General features: G+C 40.7%; 1 protein-coding gene across 1 annotated transcript in view; it reads left to right on the top strand.

Moving 5' to 3' along the window:
* The window catches only part of MDGA2 (MAM domain containing glycosylphosphatidylinositol anchor 2), a 574798-nt gene that overhangs the window by 419831 nt on the left and 132030 nt on the right, over positions 1-22937 (top strand). Inside the window, exon 9 of the mRNA XM_070738239.1 lies at positions 5470-5739. Coding sequence (XP_070594340.1) covers positions 5470-5739 — 270 coding nt within the window. The remainder of the gene's footprint in view (positions 1-5469; positions 5740-22937) is intronic.

The raw sequence follows: 22937 nt of genomic DNA, 5'->3' as shown, positions 1-22937 counted from the left end.
GCAAGTATACAGCTGTAATGATTCATCAGGATATAGCGAAAGGTAGTGTTTATAGATCCATTATTACATAATAGGATACAGTGAAAGAATCTATTGTATTTATTTTATGCTGCTGAAACCCAATCTGGAGTGCTCTAGGTCTGTAACGGCGAACCTATGGCATGCGTGCTGGAAATGGCACACAGAGCCACCTCTCTGGGTATGAGCTGCCACCCAGTGCGCTGGCCAGCTGGTCTTCACATGTGCAGAAGGGCCTGAAACCAGAAGAACAGCCACCCAGTGCACATGTGCGTGCTGGAAAGATGATCTTCTGGTATCGGATGCACACTGGACAACTGCTCTCCACATGCACACGTGTTCAAGAAGCCGGAAGACAAGGTGGCCATGCACATGCTGGAAACCATAAGAGAAGCCTCCCAGTGCACATGTGCATCCTGGGAAGAAGATCTTGTGGTTTCTGGTGCACATCTGCACCCCCATTCACCAAAATTGGTATAAATGTTGGAAGATGGTCTTACATTACTCTTCCAACTGAGTATTGTATTGGCAGTTCTGTGTTAGCAAAAACTTCAGAAGAGAAGGATTTAGGGGTAGTGATTTCACTCAAAATGGGTGAACAGTGCGGTCAGGTGGTAGGGAAGGCAAGTAGAATGCTCGGCTACATAGCTAGAGGTATAACAAACAGGAAGAGGGAGATTGTGATCCCGCTATATAGAGCGCTGGTGAGACCACATTTGGAATACTGTGTTCAGTTCTGGAGACCTCACCTACAAAAAGATATTGACAAAATTGAACGGGTCCAAAGACGGGCTACAAGAATGGTGGAAGGTCTTAAGCATAAACTTATCAGGAAAGACTTAATGAACTCAATCTTTATAGTCTAGAGGACAGAAGGAAAAGGGGGGACATTTAAATATGTTAAAGGTTTAGATAAGTTTCTGGAGGGAAGTGTTTTTAATAGGAAAGTGAACACAAGAACAAGGGGGCACAATCTGAGGTTACTTGGGGGAAAGATCAGAAGCAACATGAGAATATATTATTAAATATTTTAAATATTAACTGCATTCCACAGAACATGCTAAAGACGCCCCGAGTCTTCTGAGAAGGGCGGCATGCAAATCTAATAAATAATTAGAAGGAAGGAAAACGGGGGGCACGATCGAAACATTTAAATATGTTAAAGGGTTAAATAAGCTTCAGGAGAGAAGTGTTTTTAATAGGAAAGTGAACACAAGAACAAGGGGACACAATCTGAAGTTAGTTGGGGGAAAGATCAGAAGCAACATGAGAAAATATTATTTTACTGAAAGAGTAGTAGATCCTTGGAACAAACTTCCAGCAGACCTGGTTGGTAAATCCACAGTAACTGAATTTAAACATGCCTGGGATAAACATATATCCATCCTAAGATAAAATACAGGAAATAGTATAAATGCAGACTAGACAGACCATGAGGTCTTTTTCTGCCATCAATCTTCTATGTTTCTATGTCCAATTGAGGGACACTGATGCCTTTGAACTTTGAGGTTGGAGAAGACTCCTGAGAGTCTAGTAGATAGCCAAGAAAAATAAGTGGATGGATCATTGAACGAATCATTTCAGAGGCACAAATGACCAGGCTCAAGTGATCCTTTTTCAGACGAAAAAGAAGAAAATTACCACCAGCAGCAACGTGGATGAGTACATCATTAAGAGACTCAAAAGGACAGGTTGGATATAGATTGTGGTGAAGTAAATCTATCTATGGGCTCAACACACCAATAAAAATGAATGATGTTACTTGTTTGTGATACACTTTTAGAAAAACCAGTCAGTTGTGTATGAAAGGCTGTGAAACTATCCATCGAGCTTTGTAGGAAATGAGGGAGAGAGAAAGAGAGAGAAAGAGTTGGTGGTGGGGGAGAATATTACATTATCACAGTGCTGAAAATCATTCTTTCAGGTTTCTCCTCCTCTCTCTCTCTCTCCTGCAAATTTGCTTTTCTTATTCTCAGGGTGATTGAGGATTTATGTCAAATCTCTCTTGTTAGCATTTTTGAGCTGACTTTATTGCTGGAGATGGGAGAAGCTGCTGCAGTTGACTATTTTTTTACTGCTATTAGCCATCTTTCCATCATTTTGAAGTCTGCATTTCTGTCTGAAAAATAGTTTCGTGGGATTTCAACTGTGGGGGAAACCCAGGGAAATTAGAAGAACCATATGATAATTTTTCACCACTCTGGATTAAGCTAAATAAGTATGTGCTTAAAGCACCAAGGGAAAGGGGGCACCACAGAGTTGTTTTGCCTAGTTATCATTCCATTAACCCTTTCAAAACCACCTCAGTTTTTGCATTTTTTCCTCACAACCTTCCTCTTATTTCCCTTATAGAGTTCGCAATTTTCCGCTATCATTTTCATTAAAAAATTCATTAAAAACACTGAAAATTTGCCTTTCCCCCCCTTTTATCCTATTTATAAGTAAACAATAGTCTTATATTGCTTATTATAGAAACATAGAAGACTGACGGCAGAAAAAGACCTCATGGTCCATCTAGTCTGCCCTTATACTATTTCCTGTATTTTATCTTACAATGGATATATGTTTATCCCAGGCATGTTTAAATTCAGTTACTGTGGATTTATCTACCACGTCTGCTGGAAGTTTGTTCCAAGGATCTACTACTCTTTCAGTGAAATAATATTTTCTCACGTTGTTTTTTATCTTTCCCCCAACTAACTTCAGATTGTGTCCCCTTGTTCTTGTGTTCACTTTCCTATTAAAAACACTTCCCTCCTGAACCTTATTTAACACTTTAACATATTTAAATGTTTCGATCATGTCCCCCCTTTTCCTTCTGTCCTCCAGACTATACAGATATGATTTAGTGTTGAATGGTTTTTTTTAGTTTATATTTGATATAGTTGTATATCAAATATCGAGGTGTATATCGAGTCCTCAGAGAGGGGCGGCATACAAATCTAAATAATAATAATAATAATAATAATAATAATAATAATAATAATAATAATAATAATAATAATATAGTTCCTTCGGTGGGTTTGATTCCCACACAACTGTTGGCCATTTTGTAATTTTAAAAGTACAAAGCATTTGTCATTCCCCTGGGGAAAAAAACAGAAGAGTTTTCATCAAAGTGTTTGACAACTGATAATAAAAATAAAAACTAATTAATAAAAAAGAATATTTTTTGCATTGAATTAATTCATGTAAAAAACTTGGCCAGATGTGTCCTATACTCTTTAGTTCATCTACACTGAATCTTAAATTTTCATAAAGAGGGGAAAATACTGCCTAGAGAATTGCTTAAAATTTCTTGTCTTTTTTTTGGGTTAGATGAGGAAAAGTAAGGGAAAAAAGAATGAGAAGGAACTTTAATCAGCCTCCTCCTGAGGAATCCAAATGACCTGCAACTCTAGGCACAGTGGAAATCGTCAAATCTCTTGCCTGCCATTCAAACTGGATCTTTGTAACAAAACTGCAAGAACCTTTGCTTCACTGCAAGCACAGAGGTTCTGGCCCATTAATATCTTAAGAGCAAGTGAAAATGGGGCAGGTTCACCATTAACAGATGGCAGGCTGACTCCCATGAAAGGTAGGCCAGAAACCTAGAGTGGCTAATAATTGTCATTTTCAAAGGGGAGGGGCTATTTAGAAGTTTCAATTGGAAATGGTAATACTGTACAGTAAGCCCTCACCTATTGCTGGTGTTACGTTCCAGACCCGGCCGCGATAGGTGAAATCCGCGATGGGGAATTTATCGACTGATAGTACTTATTTCAGTACTTATATTGTAATTGTTTGGTAAGTTTTCATAGTTTTAAGTGTTTATAAACCCTTCCCACACAGTATTTATTTTAGATACAGTACAGTAATACCTCATGATACGAACTTAATTGGTGCAAGGAGGAGGTTCGTAAGACGAAAGGTTCGTAAGACAAAACATTGTTTCCCATAGGAAACAATGTAAAGTCTATTAATCCGTGTAATCAAAAACCCCCCCGCAAAAAAACGGCTTTCAGCGACTGCTGGGAAGCCGCGCTGCTGTTTTAAAAGGTGACAGCCGGCCTGGGGGGCTTCCCAGCACCCCCCCGAACCCAGGGTTCGGGGGGGTGCTGGGAAGCCCCCCAGGCCGGCTGCGACCTTTTAAAAGAGCCACGCCGCTTCCCATCTGTCTCCTGAAGCCGAACGCGGAAGTTCGGCTTTGCCGTTCGGCTTCGGGAGACAGCTGGGAAGCGGCGCGGCTGTTTTAAAAGGTCACAGCCGGCCTGGGGGGCTTCCCAGCACCTCCCCGAACCCCGAACCCGGGGTTCAGAAAAATTTTGCCTCTTCTTACAAACTTTGTTCGAGTTACGAACCGGCGTTCGGGAGGCTTCTGGGAAGCCCCGCCGCCTGGCTGTCACCTTTTAAAACAGCCGCGCGGCTTCCCAGCAGTCTCCGAACGCCAGTTCGTAACTCAAAAAAAGTTCGTAAGAAGAGGCAAAATTTTTCTGAACCCCGGGTTTGTATCACGAGTTGTTCGTAAGACGAGGGGTTCGTATCTTAAGGTACCACTGTATTTAAATACAGTATTTACAATTTTAGATATATTTTTTTAAAAAAACCTGCCGATCGAGTTCCGCGGGCTGTTTAAATCTGCCGATCGACTTCCTCAGAAACCCACGAACCAGCGAAGATCCGCGAATTATTTTCCTCATTAATATTTCTTGAAAACCCACGATGAAGTGAAGCTGCAGTAGGTGAAGCGTGATATAGCGAGGGACTACTGTATAGCTCATTTGCTTAACTGGGCAATATCTGGGTCTCATTGCCATCATAAAAGAAAATTTATTTGAGTTAAATAATCCATGTTTCTATTTTTTTAAAAAAAATCTGTCTTAAATTCCCTCTCTTTCTGATTTCTTTTTCTTTTTTTTATGGCCAGGATGTAGAGTTCTTGCACCTTTTTATTTTATGTTCTGTCTTGCTGGATCTCTATACTTCTGTTTCTTTTAGACCAGCCAATCTACTTTTGAAGTACTGGGTTTCACTTACCTCCACTACTTGTTTGTGACTATGAATGTAGCTAGTGTGTGGCGCTTCTGCACATGCGCAGAACCTTCTGCCTGTGTATAGATCAGAGGTCTCTTTAAGACTTGTGGACTTCAACCCCCAGAATTCCTGCTGAGGTGAGGTGTTGAGCTTTGCTGGCTGAGGAATTCTGGGAGTTGAAGTCCAGAAGTCTTAAAGTGGCCCAGGTTGGAGACCCCGGTATAGATAGTCTGCGATGACTTCCAGGGGAGTGTGGGGCAGAGCCTCCTGTCATCGTCACTACCACCATTGTTCTAAATGATTTTCAAAAGCAGTTCCATTAACTATTTTTTTGAGGTGAAAATGCAAAATTAGTCATCTATAAGGGAATTAGGGCCTGAAGAGTTGTGTGTTTGCTGTGTCCCCTTTTATTCACCCCCTCATTTTTTTTTCTTGCAGACCCACCTGCGGTTGAACCAATCTTCCTTGAGATTCGACAAGGCCAGGGCCGAAGTATGACCATGAGCTGCCGGGTGCTGAGGGCTTACCCAACTCGGGTTTTGACCTTTGAGTGGCGACTGGGAAGCAAGCTTCTTCGGACAGGAAGATTTGATGCTCAAGACTCCACGGAGTATATAATCAGGAGCCTATCGAGGGACAGTTACGGAAATTACACTTGCAACATCATCAACGAAGCAGGGGCTGGCCGCTGCAGCTTTCTCGTGACAGGTAGGCCTTCTACATGCTTCCCAAGTTGGTGTTGACACCATATAGAAGCTGAGATCTCTTAGGACAGTGGTGGTGAACCTATGGCATGGGTGCCACAGGTGGCACATGGAGGCATATCTGCTGGCATGTGAACCATTGTCCTAGCTCAGCTCCAAACATGCATATGTGTGCTGGGCAGCTGATTTTTGGCTTGTACAGAGGCTCTGGATTTTTGGAGAAGGGCGGCATACAAATCAAATCAATCAATCAAGAATGTTTTTTTTTTGCTTCCAATGACCCTCTGGGGGGATGGGGAGCGCATTTTTACCCTCCCCCGGCTCCAGAGAAGCTTTTGGAGCCTGGGGAGGCCAAAACATGAGCCTACTGGGCCCACCAGAGTTGAGAAACAGGCTGTTTCTGGCCTCCAAAGGGCCTCTGGGGAGTGGGGGGAGCTGTTTTTGCCCTCCCCAGGCATTGAATTATGGGTGTGGGTTCTCGCGCATGCATGATAGCACGCGCACATGCTCTTTTGGCACCCGAGGGGAAAAAGGTTCGCCATCACTGTCTTAGGTTGCATGAGGTCCATGTATCATTCTGTAGTCAAACAGTGGTGTTTGATGTGTTGTGTGTGTGTGTGTGTTTAGGAAAAGAGAAAGGAAAAAAGAGCAAAATGAAGCTTTCTCTGCTTAAAACTATTGTATGTTTGCTACGTAATAATAAGTCCCTGCAAGATCTCCATTTCCAGGGACCAAAGCTACTATTACTATCCAAACATTAAAACATGTGGCCTTTCCTTTAATAGCATCGTTGTGTTCAGCAGTCCATTTTAAATTCAAGCAATACATTTTATCCGAAACAGTTAAAAATAATAACTGCATTTGTGAAACTAATGTTGTACACAGTCGGTTGATTTTTATCTTTTTGTCTGCATGATTTAGCATGTTATGTGCACCCATAATATTTTACTGATTTATTGAATGGTTGATTGACTGATTAATTGATCATGCATCATCGCATCAACGTTGACTCTTAATGATTCACATAAATAAACTTCTTTCAGGATGATCTGATCCTTCTGATCTCCCAATGGTGCACCGAGTGCTGCAATAATTACACCCATTTATGTTGATGCTGGTTGTCTTACATAAGAACACAAGAAGAGCCATACTGAATTGGGCCAAAGCCCATCGAGTCCAGCATTCTGTGTCACACAGTAGCCCACCAATTGTCCTTGGGGATCTTGAGCAGAAAGAGAAGGCAACACCTTCCCTTTCCCCTGTCCACTAACAAATCTTCTCTTTCCTTCCATCTCTCCAGCTAGATCTTTGTATAATATGTCCAAAATAGTGACTACAAATTGTGCACAAAGCAGCCACGCGATCTATAGTGGAGCAACCAAGATCTAGCCACATTTCAACATCACTCTTTGAGCTGCACTGGCTGCCAATTGGTCTCCAGGCACAATTCAAAGTGCTGGTTATGACCTATGAAGTCGTACATGGCTTAGGACCAGATTATCTTCAGGACCGTCTTCTGCCTCGTGTATTGCAGCGGCTGGTTAGATCCCACAGAGATGGCCTTCTTCAGGTCCCGTCGGCCAGACAATGCCGTCTGGCAGGACCTAGGGGAAGAACCTTATCTGTGGTGGCCCCGGCCCTCTGGAACGAACTCCCTCTGGAGAAACGTACCATGCCCTCCCTCCCAGTCTTTTGTAAATTTATTTATTTTGTAAATAAATAAATAAAATTAAAAAATGATAAAATAGTAAAATAATAAAATAATAAAATAAATGATAAAATAATAAAATAATAAAATAATGATAATTTGAGAATGGTCTCATTTGCTTCATGTGAAAACTTTCATGATCCTTTATTACAAAGAAAACAAATAAGTTTAATTCAAGTTGAATCTAGTAGACTAGCTGAATACCCGTGCTTCACTACAAAACTATGTGATGGGCTTGATAAATTGACACTTACCGCTTGAAAATTAATGAGTAGTTTTACCATTGGCCTCTCCCCTTCTCTTTTCTCCCTCAGCCTTGCCTCACCGAAGCCTCCCCTATCCTACCCTCTTCTCTCCTTCAGGCTTTATTTATTTATTTTATTTATTTATTTGTTTTGTCAAGTACGTATTGGTGATATACAAAGATATAATATTATTGATATACATGATACTAGTAAAAAAGAAACATAAGGACAGGGGACGGAAGGCACTCAGGTGCACTTATGCACGCTCCTTACTGACTTCTTAGGAATCACGAGAGGTCAACAGCTTGTCCAACAGAACTGTCTCCTATGCTATCCCATTCTCTCCAGAGTTATTTTCAAGTTGAGGAGAGGGAATAGAATGTCTAACCAATTAACATCAGAGCATGTTAATGATAATATAAGAAATATAAATGATCTGATGGTCATTTTGAAAAATCCTTTCTTGGCAAGCACTTAGAAGCCAAGAGGAACATATGTACCAAATTTCAGGTTTGTAAGCTTTACAGTTCTGGAGATTTTGTGATCGTGGCTTCAGTGGTTTTTGCCATTATATATGTAGATGAATCCACCCTATCTGTTCCCTTAGAAAAAGATGAGTGATGTTTTCATACATTTTTTTAAAGGCAATAAATTCATTCCACTCCTGAATGGGGCAAATCTGGCTCCTCTATTCAAATCCAACTGTTACGATAAACAAGGAAGGTGTTTTACTAATCCATACATCTATCATTTGTATGTCTGCTATTCTTCCTCCTCTGCTTTCTTCTTTATCTGCTTTATGTATTTATTACTCTATGCACCATCTGCTAGTGGATCCTTTGGGCTCAGTTTGCTGTTTTAAACAATCATTCCCATGTGACAAAGTTTATGGCTGTTGTCCTTGATAGTATGATCCATGAAGATTTCAGTTCATCTGTCTCCTCTATATTTAGGTCATCTGTTAAATGACATTATTATTAAAGAATCTAAAGGAAGATTAATTTCAGTTTTCTCTTCGACCATGTATAAAACTTTGAGTGCATTAAATTAGCACTTAAGGATAACTTCAAGAGCAGCAACACAATCTACCATTTATTTCATTCTATTTCCAACACACATGTCAATCAATACATTTGGAATACCTTCATTTCTGGGGGGTTTTGCTCCAATGATATAATGATTATGATGTTGAGGAGGGGGAGGAGAAGGATGGTGATGATGATGATGATGATGATGATGATGATAATAATAATAATAATAATAATAATAATAATAATGTTAGTACATGGTATGTAACTTACTTGGGTGTTGCCATACAGTAAACTAACAATGTTAGTCTGTAAAATATAGAGACTATCTTTAAGGAAATATTACTGGTTGGCCATAAGAGGGCGCCAGCACCATTCCCTTTGGGGGATATCTCTTTGTAGGAGATATCTTTGCTGTGAGCTGTATTATTCTTACTGGGTACGGTTTGTAAACTATTAGAGTTATATTGCTGATTTTGTATATTTGTAACTAATAATATTGTTGTATATACATTGATACTAAGTCTGAGTCATTGTCTGGCTAACCCACATTACCTACACTCAACAACTCTGTTTAATGTATGTTGAAGGTTTTGCACCGAGACATACTAACAAATACAACCCAGGTTGGCTTTTGGTTATTACTTTGTTTGTTTGTAGGTGTTCGTTGATTTCTTGCTTGATTATATTTTCCACAATTTTCCCTGATATTGAGATCAAGCTGATTTTATTTGCGTTGTTTTACATCTTTCAATGCAAGGCAGATTTTTTTAAAAAAATCAAATATACTTTATTAAACTCTTTCTCCAATTAAGTGTCCTTGATTTTATCCTAGAAAAAGAATGTTCAATTCAATTCAATTCAATTTATTAGATTTGTATGCCGCCCTTCTCCAAAGACTCGGGGCGGCTCACAACAATAATAAAAACAGTATAACAATGGAACAAATCTAATATTAAAATTATATTAAAAACCCCCAACAATTTAAACCATACAACACATACATACCAAACATAAAATATAAGAAAGCCTGGGGGAGATGTCTTAATTCCCCCATGCCTGGCGATATAGGTGGGTCTTGAGTAACTTGCGAAAGACAAGGAGGGTGGGGGCTGTTCTAATCTCCGGGGGAAGTTGATTCCAGGGGGCCAGGGCCACCACAGAGAAGACTCTTCCCCTGGGGCCCGCCAAACGACATTGTTTGGTCGACGGGACCCGGAGAAGGCCAACTCTGTGGGACGTTATCAGCCGCTGGGATTCATGCGGTAGAAGGCGGTTCCGGAGGTATTCTGGTCCAATCCCATGAAGGGCTTTAAAGGTCATTACCAACATTTTGAATTGTGACCGGAAACCGATCGGCAGCCAGTGCAGGCCACAGAGTGTTGTAGAAACGTTGTGTTATAGAAAAATGTTATCTTTCCTTACTTAAAATATTAGAATAATAGAACACTCTTAATGTCTTACCCTGTGACCAAATATTCCCAAAAGTAAAATCCTGAATTGTCCAATTTTCATTATTTGGAATTCAAATATTCCATACTGTCTCCTGGGATTCATTCTCATGAGCCCAGTCAGATTTCTACTTCTATAAAAGCTTTGATTCCCTCGTAGCTTAAAAATAAGCATTCGGTTACCAAATTTAATTCAACCGAGAAGAGCACCCGAAGGCTATATATTTAGTTTCTCTTTGTACATTGTCCAAGTTTTCAATATTGTAAATATTCTGATATGTATTTTCAGCAGGTTATGTTTCTCTCATCCAAACAGCAGCACCAGGTGGTGCTAATCTAAATTCTTGTTTCAACAACAACCCTGTACTATTCCCATCTTTTATATATCATTCATGAGAGTGAACTTCTTGTAACATGATAATAAAGAAGGGAATGTTGATCTGCAGTTTGCGTATGAAGACAGATCTTATCCTGTTACATTTTTAACAATACTTTATTTCATGTTGTATACCTGAGAGCCATGGTGCCACAGTGGTTAGAATGCAGTATTACAGGCTAATTCCGCTGACTGCCGGCAGTTTGATTCTCACTGGCTCAAGGTTAACTCATCCTTCCAAGGTCAGTAATATGAGAATCCAGACTGTTGGGGGCAAATGCTGATTCTATAAACAGCTTAGCTCTCCATAAAGCTGCCCTGAGTCTTTGGAGAAGGGCGGCATAGAAATCCAATGAATGAATGAATGAATGAATGAATGAATGAATGAATGAATGAATGAATGAATGAATGAATGAACGAACGAACGAACGAACGAACGAATGTCTAAGTGCTAGTACTAGTCTAGTGCTAAACTTTCTCCAGACATTTAGCCAAAACTAGGCATTGTATTTTAACAAACATGGGGTAATGTATGCTAGCTTTATCTCCTCTTTTTTCCATATTCATTATATTGGTAAATTTTGAAATGGTCATATAAAATCTTTAACCTGACTAGAGCTTGAATTAATTTCAGATGTCTGAGAAACTAATCCAAGATTATCTCAAGAATCAATTCGGTTTACACTGCTTGTTCTTTCAGCTGACTCTGTTGGCAATAATAAGTTGACAATTAAGTTAAAAGGAAGGGAAAGTGCACTGTCTATTTTAACCACATCTTCTTTAAATGCAAAAGCTATTGAGGATCTGACATGGCTCATCTTTGCAAATAAATTGTATCTTCTTGTGAAGACAGATGCATTGATTGCCTTGTAAATCTCCCTTGGCCATTGATGACATCTCTGTAAAGAAAGATTTGTCTGCATGTTATTAGCTTCCATTTTTCAGAGTAAATGAAAGATTCTGGCTATAAAATGGTAGGAGAAGTTACATATTTTATGTGGATCTGAAGTTTCAGTGCATTAATTTCTTTTATTTTCCCGAGGATAGCAGAGCACCATTATATCTTCCTCCCTGAACTATGAAACTGTCACCTTTAACACTGGACAACCACTTGTCTGGAATGGTATATTATAGTGATGGCAAACCTATGGCACGTATGCCAGAGGTGGTACTCAGAGCCCTCTCTGTGGGGAAGCACGCCATTGCTTGCTGCTTTTCTGGTTTCTGGTGCCTGATCTTTGTGTGTGCTGGAGCCCAGAAAACCTAAAGACCACATACATGCTCCAGCCACCTGGTCTTTGAGCTTCTGGTGCTTCAGGATGCGTGAAGTCCAGCTGACCATGGCATATGCATGTACCAAAAGCTAGAAGACCAGCTGGTGATGCCGCATGCATGCGCACCGGCCGGCTGGTGTTGTTTATACTCCTGTTCAGTTTGGGGATTTTGCAGATTCTGATTCAGAAAGTGTTTATGAATTAGTGGCAGGGCCTGATTTACAGGCAAAAGAAGAAGGAGGAGACCAACCACAGGACATTCCTATGAGTTCAGATTCAAGTGAAGGAGAAACAGATATTCGATGGGTAAATCCTTCTTTCAGACACTTGCAGAGACGAAGGGAGCAAGTGTCAGGGAAGAAATATTAAGGAGAAGAACGGGCTAATTAATGAAGTAATTAATTTGTCACGTCCAGGTGTCAGCGGGAGAGAAGGGTGGAGTTTTCAATCTGCTATTAAGAAATATGGAGGTGTCTTTCAGCGGCTCTGAAAGTAAGCTTTGCTTTATGTGCTTTTAATTGCAGTTTTTATTACCCTGGGCTAGCCATAAATCTTAGAATGACTTGTGGAATGCTTTGATGATTTTGATGTTGCCTTGACTACTAAAGACTGAGATAAGATAGCCTGTGTGCCAAGATGACGCAGTTTGTAACAGAAGGAAGAAAAATAAAGATGATGTTTTGTTTTTACAAATCTCTGCATTTAGCAAGCCTTTATTCCAATTAACAGTGGCCTTAGCCGGAGATCAGAACAGCTGGTCTTCGAGTTTCTGGGGCTCCGGCATGCACATGAGTTCTGGTATGGGTACTCGGTGCTGAAAAGTTTCACCATCTCCAAGTCTTCTATCTAATAAATAAATGAATAAAATAAATAAATAGGATCTCCTGTTTGAGCAAGGGGTTGGGCCTTCTAAACTCTGTTATTAAAGACTGTTAAACATTATTTTAAGATGTACTTATTTAGTTTAAAGCTTTCAAAGTTTACCTTTAATAAGGGCCAATTTGCCCAATCATAAGAACATAAGAAGAGCAATGCTGAATCAGGCCAAAGCTCATCAAGTCCAGCATTCTGTGTCACACAGTGGCCCACCAATTGTACATGGGAATCTTGAGCAGAAAGAGAAAGCAAAACCCTCCCTTTCACTTGACCTCAACAAATGGTACCCAAGGGAATCCTGCCTGCCTCAACCAACATAGAGGCGGCACTTGGACATCCGTTTCAATAACCATCAATACACATCCATGATTTTGTCACATCACAGCTGTCACTATGTAACTTTGGGGGCAAGCAAAGTTATATATTTGTATAGAAATACACAAATATGTCTTTACATTTCAGGTGCCTTATTGAAGCCATTGTTTGTCTTCAAGAGCTTTGTCTTAAAGGAAAACCAGAAGGGTCAACATTCTTGAGTTAAGGCCACGCTTGACCTTTAAATGATGCACCATTAAAAAAATGAGCAAGAATCAGATCAACACAGTGAAAGTAGACAACACAAGTTCAATTTAATTTTAAGCTGGGATTTAAAACCATTAGGGTTTAAAAATCACACTCCACATATTTAATTGATTTCCATTTGTAATATAAAAAATATGATTTGCAGCAAATTCTGTAGGAGCTCTGTGGGTTTTATTTAAGGCTTTGGGGAGCCACATTTGTCTGTAGGGCTACAGATGGTGTATCTCTGTAATAAACATTTTTGATGTGGAGATTGCATAATTTAGCCTTCCCCAACAGGGAAAATCTAAGCAGAAATGGGAATTTCATCTTCCAAAAAGCCCCAGCCAAACCGTCATGACTGAAAATTCTTGGGAGTTAAAGTCCACATATGGTCTTTCTATTCAAGGATGGTCCTCAATTAGGAAACCAAGCAAAGAAGAGAGTGGTGTTTTGCTGCTACTTTCAATCTGGCCAGTCTCCAAAATACTTTTTTGTTTTTTGCAAATCCCCCCCCCCCCAACCATCTCCATCTGACAAGGTGAACTACAGCCAAGAAAACCTTCGGCTGCAATAAATCCATTAGTCTTCCGACTCTTAGCAATTTTTGTTACAGCAGGACAGCAAGATTCTTCCCTTTTCCTATTCACCTTTTACTTTACATATTTTTTTCATCTTCTTTGATGTTCCACATAGTATATTGGAGCTATTTTTCCTCATTTTGCATCCTCAGACAAATAAAAGAAATCTCTCTCTCGTCTTTTATTATACTCCTCCTTTTTATAAATCTAAGGAAAGTAGGTTAAGGACAACAATTAGATCTCCAGACCATCTATTTTCCATATGTTCTCCCATCCCGTTCTAAGAAGTCATTTTAGGAATCTCACAGATTGAGAAATAGCATTGTCCTTTCCTTATTCTTTATCACCATTAAGAATTCAGAGATGTACTATTGCTATAGTTAATTATGGCTAATGCTGCAAATAGATCCATGATGCATGCATGCGTGACACTTCATCTTTCAAATGCCATGTAAAAGTGGCTGACACCATATATTAGTGGGGTATCATCCATAAATTAGTTCAGTTTTACATAATAAAGTAAATCAATCAAACATCAATCATTTTGACAATGAGATCAGATTGGAAATATGAAGGTAACAAATAGTTTTCCTCTGCTTTCTTCAAATCTGAGAGGTATGAGAAATAAATCCAGCTTTTTCCTTAATTTTCATATCAGGGGGTGGGCAACTTGTGACTTTTTATCCACATGCAGTTCTTACCCCAATTTCTAGTGGCATTTAGCCTCAAGTTAAAAGCCTTTAGCAAGATGGACAATATGAACCTTCAAAGTAGAACTCTGCTTTGACAGTGTTTTGAGTGAAGGAACCTCTCAATGCTTCTTATGCTCGAGCCTATATGATCCGAAATGAAATTTGAGACCCTGTAGATTATTTGTCATGCGGATCTGAAATTTGTGATTAATTGACTTTTCCTCATTTGAGGGGTTTTTACTATGAGTGTGGGGTTGTTGTTGTTTTGGTTAACTTTTTGCTACACACTGATTTTTACATTTCGTTACACCCAAAACAGCACAAGTGTAGAGTAAATGCGAACACAACAGCAGGATTAATCACAATTCCTTTACTTCTAAGAACAAAGTGGCATATCTCTTGGCCTTAGTTTGCTTTGGAACTTTTGCAAACTTTCTCAGAGCACATGTCACTGAGACAATGCTGAAGAAATGCTGGTTGAGAGCCTTCAAATCTAGATGAGTTTGGTCAGCATGGGCTGGGGGGTTTCTGAAGATTGCTGAAGAAATTATTCTCTAGTGCCGGCTGAAAACCTTCCAGTGTACATGACCATGGGCTGTAAGGGATTTCCTGTTCAGCTTCTACCCTTCTCAGCATTCTCAACCACTGCCCAGTACAACAGGAATGAAGAGAAACCAATAGCAAGGAAGGAAGGTGATAAATAGCGAAAAGGCCAAAGTATTCAGGCAGCTCTCTGGTAGAAAGCTGAGAGAAGTTTTCATCTGTAGCATGAACAAAATTCTCCCACACTAGGTTGGTTTGGGAACCTGGAAATAAGGAGGAACTTTCTAATGGTGAGAGCGATTAATCAGTGGAACGGCTTGCCTGCAGAAGTTGTGAACGCTCCAACACTTGAGACTTTCAAGAAGAGGTTGGACTGCCATTTGTCTGGGGTGGTATAGGTTTTCTGCTCGAGCAGGGGGTTGGACAAAATGACCTACAAGATCCCTTCCAACTGTAGTTAGTAATTAGGTAACTGAGTGAGTGAGTATGTGGATGGATGGATGGATGGATGGATGGATGGATGGATGGATGGATGGATGGATGGAAAAATAAATAAGTAAATAAATAAATAAATAAATACATACATACATACATACATACATACATACATACATACATACATACATGCTGGGGAAATTGCCCACAGTGTGCATTGGAGGCATTGGAGGTGCCCATCTGTCTTTCTCCTCAGTCAACCTGAAGGTCTTGCATATTTATTTATTTATTTATTTATTGATTGATTGATTGATTGATTGATTGATTGATTGATTGATTGATTGATTGATTGATTGATAGAGTTGAAAGGGACCATGAAGGCCATCGAATTCAACCCCCTGTCCAAGCAGGAACCCTATAGTATACCAGTCAAGTGGCAGTTCAATCTTCTCTTAAAAATGTCCAGTGTTGGAGTTCACAACGTCCGCTGGTAGGTTGTTCTATTGGTTGATCGCTCTGACCGTCAGGAAGTTCCTCCTTATCTCCATGTTGAATCTCTCCTTGGTCAGCTTCCAGCCGTTGTTCCTTGTCCAGCCATCTGGTGCCCTGAAGAATAAAGTGATCCCCTCCTCTCTGTGACATCCCCTCGTATACTTGTAGACTGCTTTCATGTCTGCTCTGGCCCTCCTTTTCTCTAGGCTATCCATGCCCAGTTCCCTCAGTCTCTCTTCGTAAGTCTTGGTTTCCAATCCCTTAATCATCTTGGTTGCTCTTTTTTGCACCTTCTCCAGAGTTTCAATGTCTCTTTTGAACTGTGGTGACCAGAACTGTATACACTACTCCAGGTGTGGTCGGACCAGGGCGTAGTAGAGTGGTATTAAGACTTCCCTGGTCTTGGAGTATATTCCCCTGTTGATGCAGCTTAGGATTCTGCTATTGTTTGCCTTTGGTGAAATATGTGGTTATTTCCACCAGAACGTCTCTACCAGTGCTTGAGAGGAGCCTTCTCCCATTGACCCAAAGTAATTTAGGGATAGCTATATTGCTCACTGCCAAAATCTCTTCATTGGATTGAATCAGAGGTGGGTTCCTCCCACTTTGGACCGGTTCACCCGAACCAATAGCAAACCACTGGTGATGTCATGATGACATCACAGAACTGGATCCATCTGTGCCATTCTGTGGGCATCACAATCATTTATTTGGAATTTTTTAAATTTGTTTTTTTGGATTTTTTTCTGGGTTTTTTGTTTGTTTCTGTGCATGCTCAGAAGCCAGATTTCTGGCACTGCGCATGCGTCACCATCTTGTTTCCAGCTTTAAAAGAAAAAATCAGATTTTTTGTACTGTGCATATGTGCACGTGCACCCACGTGATACAGGAACAAGGTGAGTTAGAACCAGGGGTGGGCTACTGCCCGGATGGGGGGAACGCAGTGGGGTAGTGAAAATGGAGCTCCACCCCAGAGCACCCAATTTGCACTGAAAGATGTTGAAAGAAAATGCAAAAGCTATGGCCACAGTGTGGTAGTAAAAAATTTGATAGCCCTTCACTGGTTAGAACCTTCCCCTGCATTGAATCTTTTTAAATTTATGCATCTATCAGCAAGCAACCAATTCCAGCAAAGAGAGGGAAAGAGAAAGAAGTGATGGGAAAGGGAAAAAGGTGTGCCAAAGGAGAGAAAATGGATAACCTGGTTGCTGTGAACTGTGGTTCTTCACCCACAGTTTCCTTCTGCCCCACTTACTGATAGGCATACAGTCTAACCCCATACAGATTCCTCAATAGGGGAGGTTTTTGACCCTCCACAGAATAAAGATCTCTGGCTCTTCATTTACTGTTATAGGGTGAAAAGACATAGAAACATGACTGACAGCAGAAAAAGACCTCATGATCTAGTCTGCCCTTATACTATTTTCTGTATTTTATCTTAGGATGGATATATGTTTATCCCAGGCATGTTTAAATTCAGTTACTGTGGATTTATCTACCACGTCTGCTGGAAGTTTGTTCCAAGGATCTACTACTCTTTCAGTAAAATAATATTTTCTCATGTTGCTTTTGATCTTTCCCCCAACTAACTTCAGATTGTGTCCCCTTGTCCTTGTGTTCACTTTCCTATTAAAAACACTTCCCTCCTGGACCTTATTTAACCCTTTAACATATTTAAATGTTTCGATCATGTCCCCACTTTTCCTTCTGTCCTCCAGACTATACAGATTGAGTTCATGAAGCCTTTCCTGATACGTTTTATGGTTAAGACCTTCCACCATTCTTGTAGCCCGTCTTTGGACCCGTTCAATTTTGTCAATATCTTTTTGTAGGTGAGGTCTCCAGAACTGAACACAGTATTCCAAATGTGGTCTCACCAGCACTCTATATAGCGGGATCATAATCTCCCTCTTCCTGCTTGTTATACCTCTAGCTATGCAGCCAAGCATCCTACTTGCTTTCCCTACCGCCTGACTGCACTGTTCACCCATTTAAGAGACATGTCTCTTAAGGTCCACCCACAGATTTTAGAGACTGCTCCAATCTCTAAAAAAAAGGAAAAGTGTTAAATGGACTGTAGCCTATTACAAAATGCACATCTCACAAGTTTTGCCTCTTGGAGATGACAAGGAATGATGTGACAGCATAAGGAAAGCCCAATTCAATTAATCCTATACAAAAATAATAAGAAAACTCCACTCAATTAACTGCAGACTGTAATATTGTTAGTTCCTTATTTATCAGTTATTGAAGTGTTTAATCCATCCATGAACTTGCTAGACTTACAAGCTCCAGTTTAAACAGAGTTGCATATGTTTTGTTCCTTTCACTTCCATCATCTTGCCAACTCAGGCACTGCCCTGAAATGACAGGACCAGATTAATCCCTTGCCCCTTAAATCTTTCCCTGTATTCAGAATTCTGCTTTAAGTCTTTAAAGCTTCCACTAAATTGATGGTACAGTTCTTTTTCAGAAGTGCTTTGTTGCATCAGCTTGGATGCTGCTGATATACCAATTACAGGGTTTCATGTCTGTGCATGCTAAATCAGAAATGTGAACCTGGCGGACTCCTCAGCAGCATTGTAGAGTACAGAAGCGACATCCAAAAGGGGTCCAGATTGGTGATTAGTTTTTCTGTGATGTTTGTATCGGCTGCTGGTTCCAACAGTCTATTGCAGGGATATCAAACTCAAGGCCCAGGAGGCGAATCTGGCCTGTGGGGTGCTTGGATCTGGCTACGAGCCAGAACGCTAAATTGCACTCGCCGCAGCTCGTTGATTCTTGTGGGGTCAGCGCGATTTTGCAGCTGCACCTGTGGAGGTAGAAAAATTGCACATGGAGCCGCAGGTTCACCCATGTTTCGGCGAGGGGTTTTTGCTTCTGCACATGCCAAAACACGGGCATACCTGTGGCTCCATGTGTGATTTTGCTACCTCCATGGGTGCAGCAGCAAAATCACGCTGGCTCCGCAAGCACTCATGAGGTGTGGTGAGCGCAATTTAGCATCCCGGCTCATAGCCCACGGCTGGATCTGGCTTACGGAATCAACACAGCAAAGGACCAGCCCACAGTGTCTCTGCCAGTGAAAGCAGAGCTCGGGAGGGCCATGGGTGCAGGAGCTCTGTTTTCATTGGTGGAGAGGGATGCAGGAAGCCATCACCGCTGAAAGCAGACTTTGAGAGCCCGTTTTTGCTGGGCCACCACTAGTGATGTTAAACTGGTCATGAGCACCCTGGCCACGCCCTCCCTAGTCTCCCAAGGGCAAACACAACCCTGCTGCAACCCTCAATGAAATCAAGTTTGACACTCCTGGTGTATTGTCTGGTGCATTGAAATTGACAACTGCAAAAATCACTTGATCTGCACTGACCACCTGAACCTGACCTTGAGAGGCAGAGCTGGAAGGCCAAGAGACATGAGGGCCAAAAAGCGCATCCATCCTGTGGTCCACCAGTTTCACATCCCTGATCTAGGGTCTTCTGGGTTTTTTCAAATCTGGTAGTCTTATCCTGGAGTTGTTATTGTAAGGTAGCAGAGTAGATTGACACATTGCACCAATCTACAGCTAGTCCTTGTTTATGGAGATTCTCATTCATCAAGGTCAAGGTTGTCCCAAAGCTACTTTTCAAAAAGGCAACTGGACTTTGCTTTAGCAACTTCAATTGAGCCCAGCAAATTGGTCATGAAGCAAATGGTTGCTAAATGAAACATCAAAATATTTAAATATTTATTTATTCAATTTTTTTAATGCCGCCCTTCTCCTTAGACTCAGGGTGGCTTACAACATGTTAGCAATAGCACTTTTTAACAGAGCCAGCCTATTGCCCCCACAATCCTGATCCTCATTTTACCCACCTCGGATGGATGGAAGGCTGAGTCAACTTTGAGCCGGTGATGGGATTTGAACCGCTGATCTACAGATCTAGGAGTCAGCTTTAGTGGCCCGCAGTACTGCACTCTAACCACTGCGCCACTTCAGCTCAATATTATATCATTTCAGCTTTTATTTATTTGGCAGACCTGTAAAGGTGACAAGTGTGGGTATTAATTATAAATTTATAATCACTGCCGTAAGTGCAAATGATGTCTGAGGCAGTTTGCTAAATGGGGACTCCTTGTATTCTAGTTGACAAAACAAAGGTATTTGTGGGGGGAAGTAATGTACATTTTTTTTAAAAAAAAAATCAAAATACTTCAATAATGTTGTTCGTTTCATGTGAACCAAGCCATTGTAACCTGTTAAGTATGATATATTATGCAGTGTAGGGCCACTCATCTTACCTCTTACTGGTGCGCCCTCCGAGGCTGTCGTGGGCACGCATGCACCAATGGGTGCGTCGGTGTGAGATTTGGCTTCTGCACATGCACAGCAAGTGAAATATCTCACGAGAATGCATGCGTGAGTGAGATTTCAGCAATTTTTGCCGATATTTTTGCTTCTGTGCATGCGCAGGAGCAAAAAATTGGTGAAAATCACAGAAATCTCACTTGCACGAGCATCCTCGCATGAGATTTCAAATCTCATGCAGTGGCACATCAGGCGCATCAGGGGCATGATCTGCGCGCACATCCCAGAATTTCTTACGGGGACGAAGCACTTGAACGCACTGGATGCTGCCCACCACTGGTATTATGTCTTGGTGTATTATCTGAATTTAGCTCATTGTCATTTATGCAGCAAGCTATGGTTGAGTGTAGCACAATGTGTTAAAATAGGCATTGTTTCAATTAGTAAATATTCCAGCTTCATTTGTTCATTCCTCTTAGAGGATCTATACCCTAAATGGACTTTCATGGCAATTTATCATTGGGAGATGGTATAATTACTTCTGCTCATCAAAGTACATCCACACTCGCCTCTTTAAAAGGAGCATTGTTAACGTGTAGCTTTTTACAAAGTGTATAATTAAAAGAAATTCTTAAAATACCAGTTTAAAGCCATTATTGAAGTGCCTGTTTATTGTTCCCAGGGAGTGCATTCCATCAATGTAGGGCCATTGCTAGAAATAGATCATTTATAACAACCTCGGTCTACTATCTGTTGCTCAGTAAACAGCAGGGATCCTTCATTGGATTAAATCCGAGCAGGCTCATTTGGATGCACATAGTCTTTCAGGTGACATGATCTGCAATGATTTAGGACTTCACAGGCAAACTTAACATTTTAAATAGGATGCAGAATCAAATAGGCAGCCAGTGTAACCATTACAGAATAGTTGCCATCTGTTTCTCATAACAAGTATCAGCACCCAGCAAATCTGAGCTGATTTCCAAACAGGGCTTAGCCTCCTATGACTTGGATAGAAGACAACTAGAAGTATCCAAAGTTAAAGACTGGACTGGAAAAGCTACAGTACTTTTTCTCTGTCATTGTCCAGTTGCTAGTCCCTTCCCCCAAACGTTGTCATCTGATGGGAACTAGGAAGCATTCTGTGGGAGCCCCTGCCTTATGGAACATCTTTCCCCCTGAAAGTCTCCACCAGGGGTGGGTTGCTCCTAGTTTGGCCCAGTTCTAAGGACTGGTAGTGCTGGTATCAGGAGACTCCCCCTACCCACTTGGGATGCTTCACCCACCCACCCGGTAAGTTTCTGCACATGCGCACAAGCATGTGTGCCAACCCTTAGCAAAGGATTTTAGAATCCACTAAAGGTCTCCACCTCTTATATATAAGTGTATATTATACACACACACACACATATATATGTTATAACATATATATGTATGTATGTATGTATGTATGTATGTATGTATGTATGTATGTATATTATATATATACTTATATATATACTCATATATAAATGTAAGTGTAAAGCTTTAAAGATCTAGGTTTTTCCCCGGTGTAAGGAAAAAATTGATAACATATAGAACAGATTGGTATTAGGTTTATTTATTTATTTATTGGATTTGTATGCCGCCCCTCTCCATAGACTCGGGCGGCTAACAACAATAATAAAAACAACATGTAAATCCAATACTAAAACAACTAAAAAACCCTTATTGTAAAACTAATCATACATGGTTTTTTTTGTTTTAATTGGTTGCGCTTTATAGTTTTTTAAAAATGATTTCATATCTCTCTTGATTTTTGATTGGGCGCCACCAGAATTGGTTGAAAGATTGACAGCCATACTTCAGTTTTTACTCAACTTCAGACTATTTTGTCCACACGTATTGTATTATTGGTGAATTTTGGAGCAACTGAAATGTCCACCCTGCTCCTTCTTAAAATATCCTAATTTGATATAATCCAAACATCTTGCTTCTGGCAGATTAGCAACTGGTGAATCAGATGAAGATGCTCAAACGTCTCCAGTCAATGCCAATGCAAAGTGAGAATGCTGTACTAAGAGCCTTTTGTTATGATGAAGTTTGGACTAATTAACAGTGAGAATAGGTGACTGCGTTCATGTTATGTTGTTGTAGTATCATTTGGGTCCCATAAAAATAGGATTAGGCCTTTTGATCACCAGCCCTGACCCTGACTCATTAATTCTTCTTAACTGTTCTGATTAGGGCAAGACTTTTTGTATCATGTCTGAGCAGATACTTAGCTAACACATTTTGGTTGTCTGCTTTTGCTGTGTGGCATGCCAGTCAATGAGTTTGCTTAAGAGTATATCTGCCCAACTGTTGTGGTTAGCTCTGCCCCAGCTCCTGCCCCAAGGACTGTGGATGTGGGGGAGACATCCACATGCTGCAGGCCTGTTTTGCCCCTGGTGGAATTTGCTGATGAAGGCTCCTCTGACCAAGAAGACATGAGTGACAGGGAGGAGGAGAGTGTGGCAGACAGCTCAGAAGGAGATCAATTATCTAGCTCCTCCTTGGATTCAGAACAAGAGTTAATGATACAGCCACGCATGCGGAGAGCGATGCATAGGCAACAACAACTGAGAGATTATTATCAAAGAAAATGAGGCCACCTGTGGTTGGGTGGGGCTG

The sequence above is a fragment of the Erythrolamprus reginae genome, chromosome 1 (assembly GCF_031021105.1).
Source record: "Erythrolamprus reginae isolate rEryReg1 chromosome 1, rEryReg1.hap1, whole genome shotgun sequence".
NCBI lineage: Eukaryota > Metazoa > Chordata > Lepidosauria > Squamata > Dipsadidae > Erythrolamprus > Erythrolamprus reginae.
The sequence above is the reverse complement of the archived record's forward strand: the minus strand, read 5'-3'. Positions and strand labels throughout refer to the sequence as shown.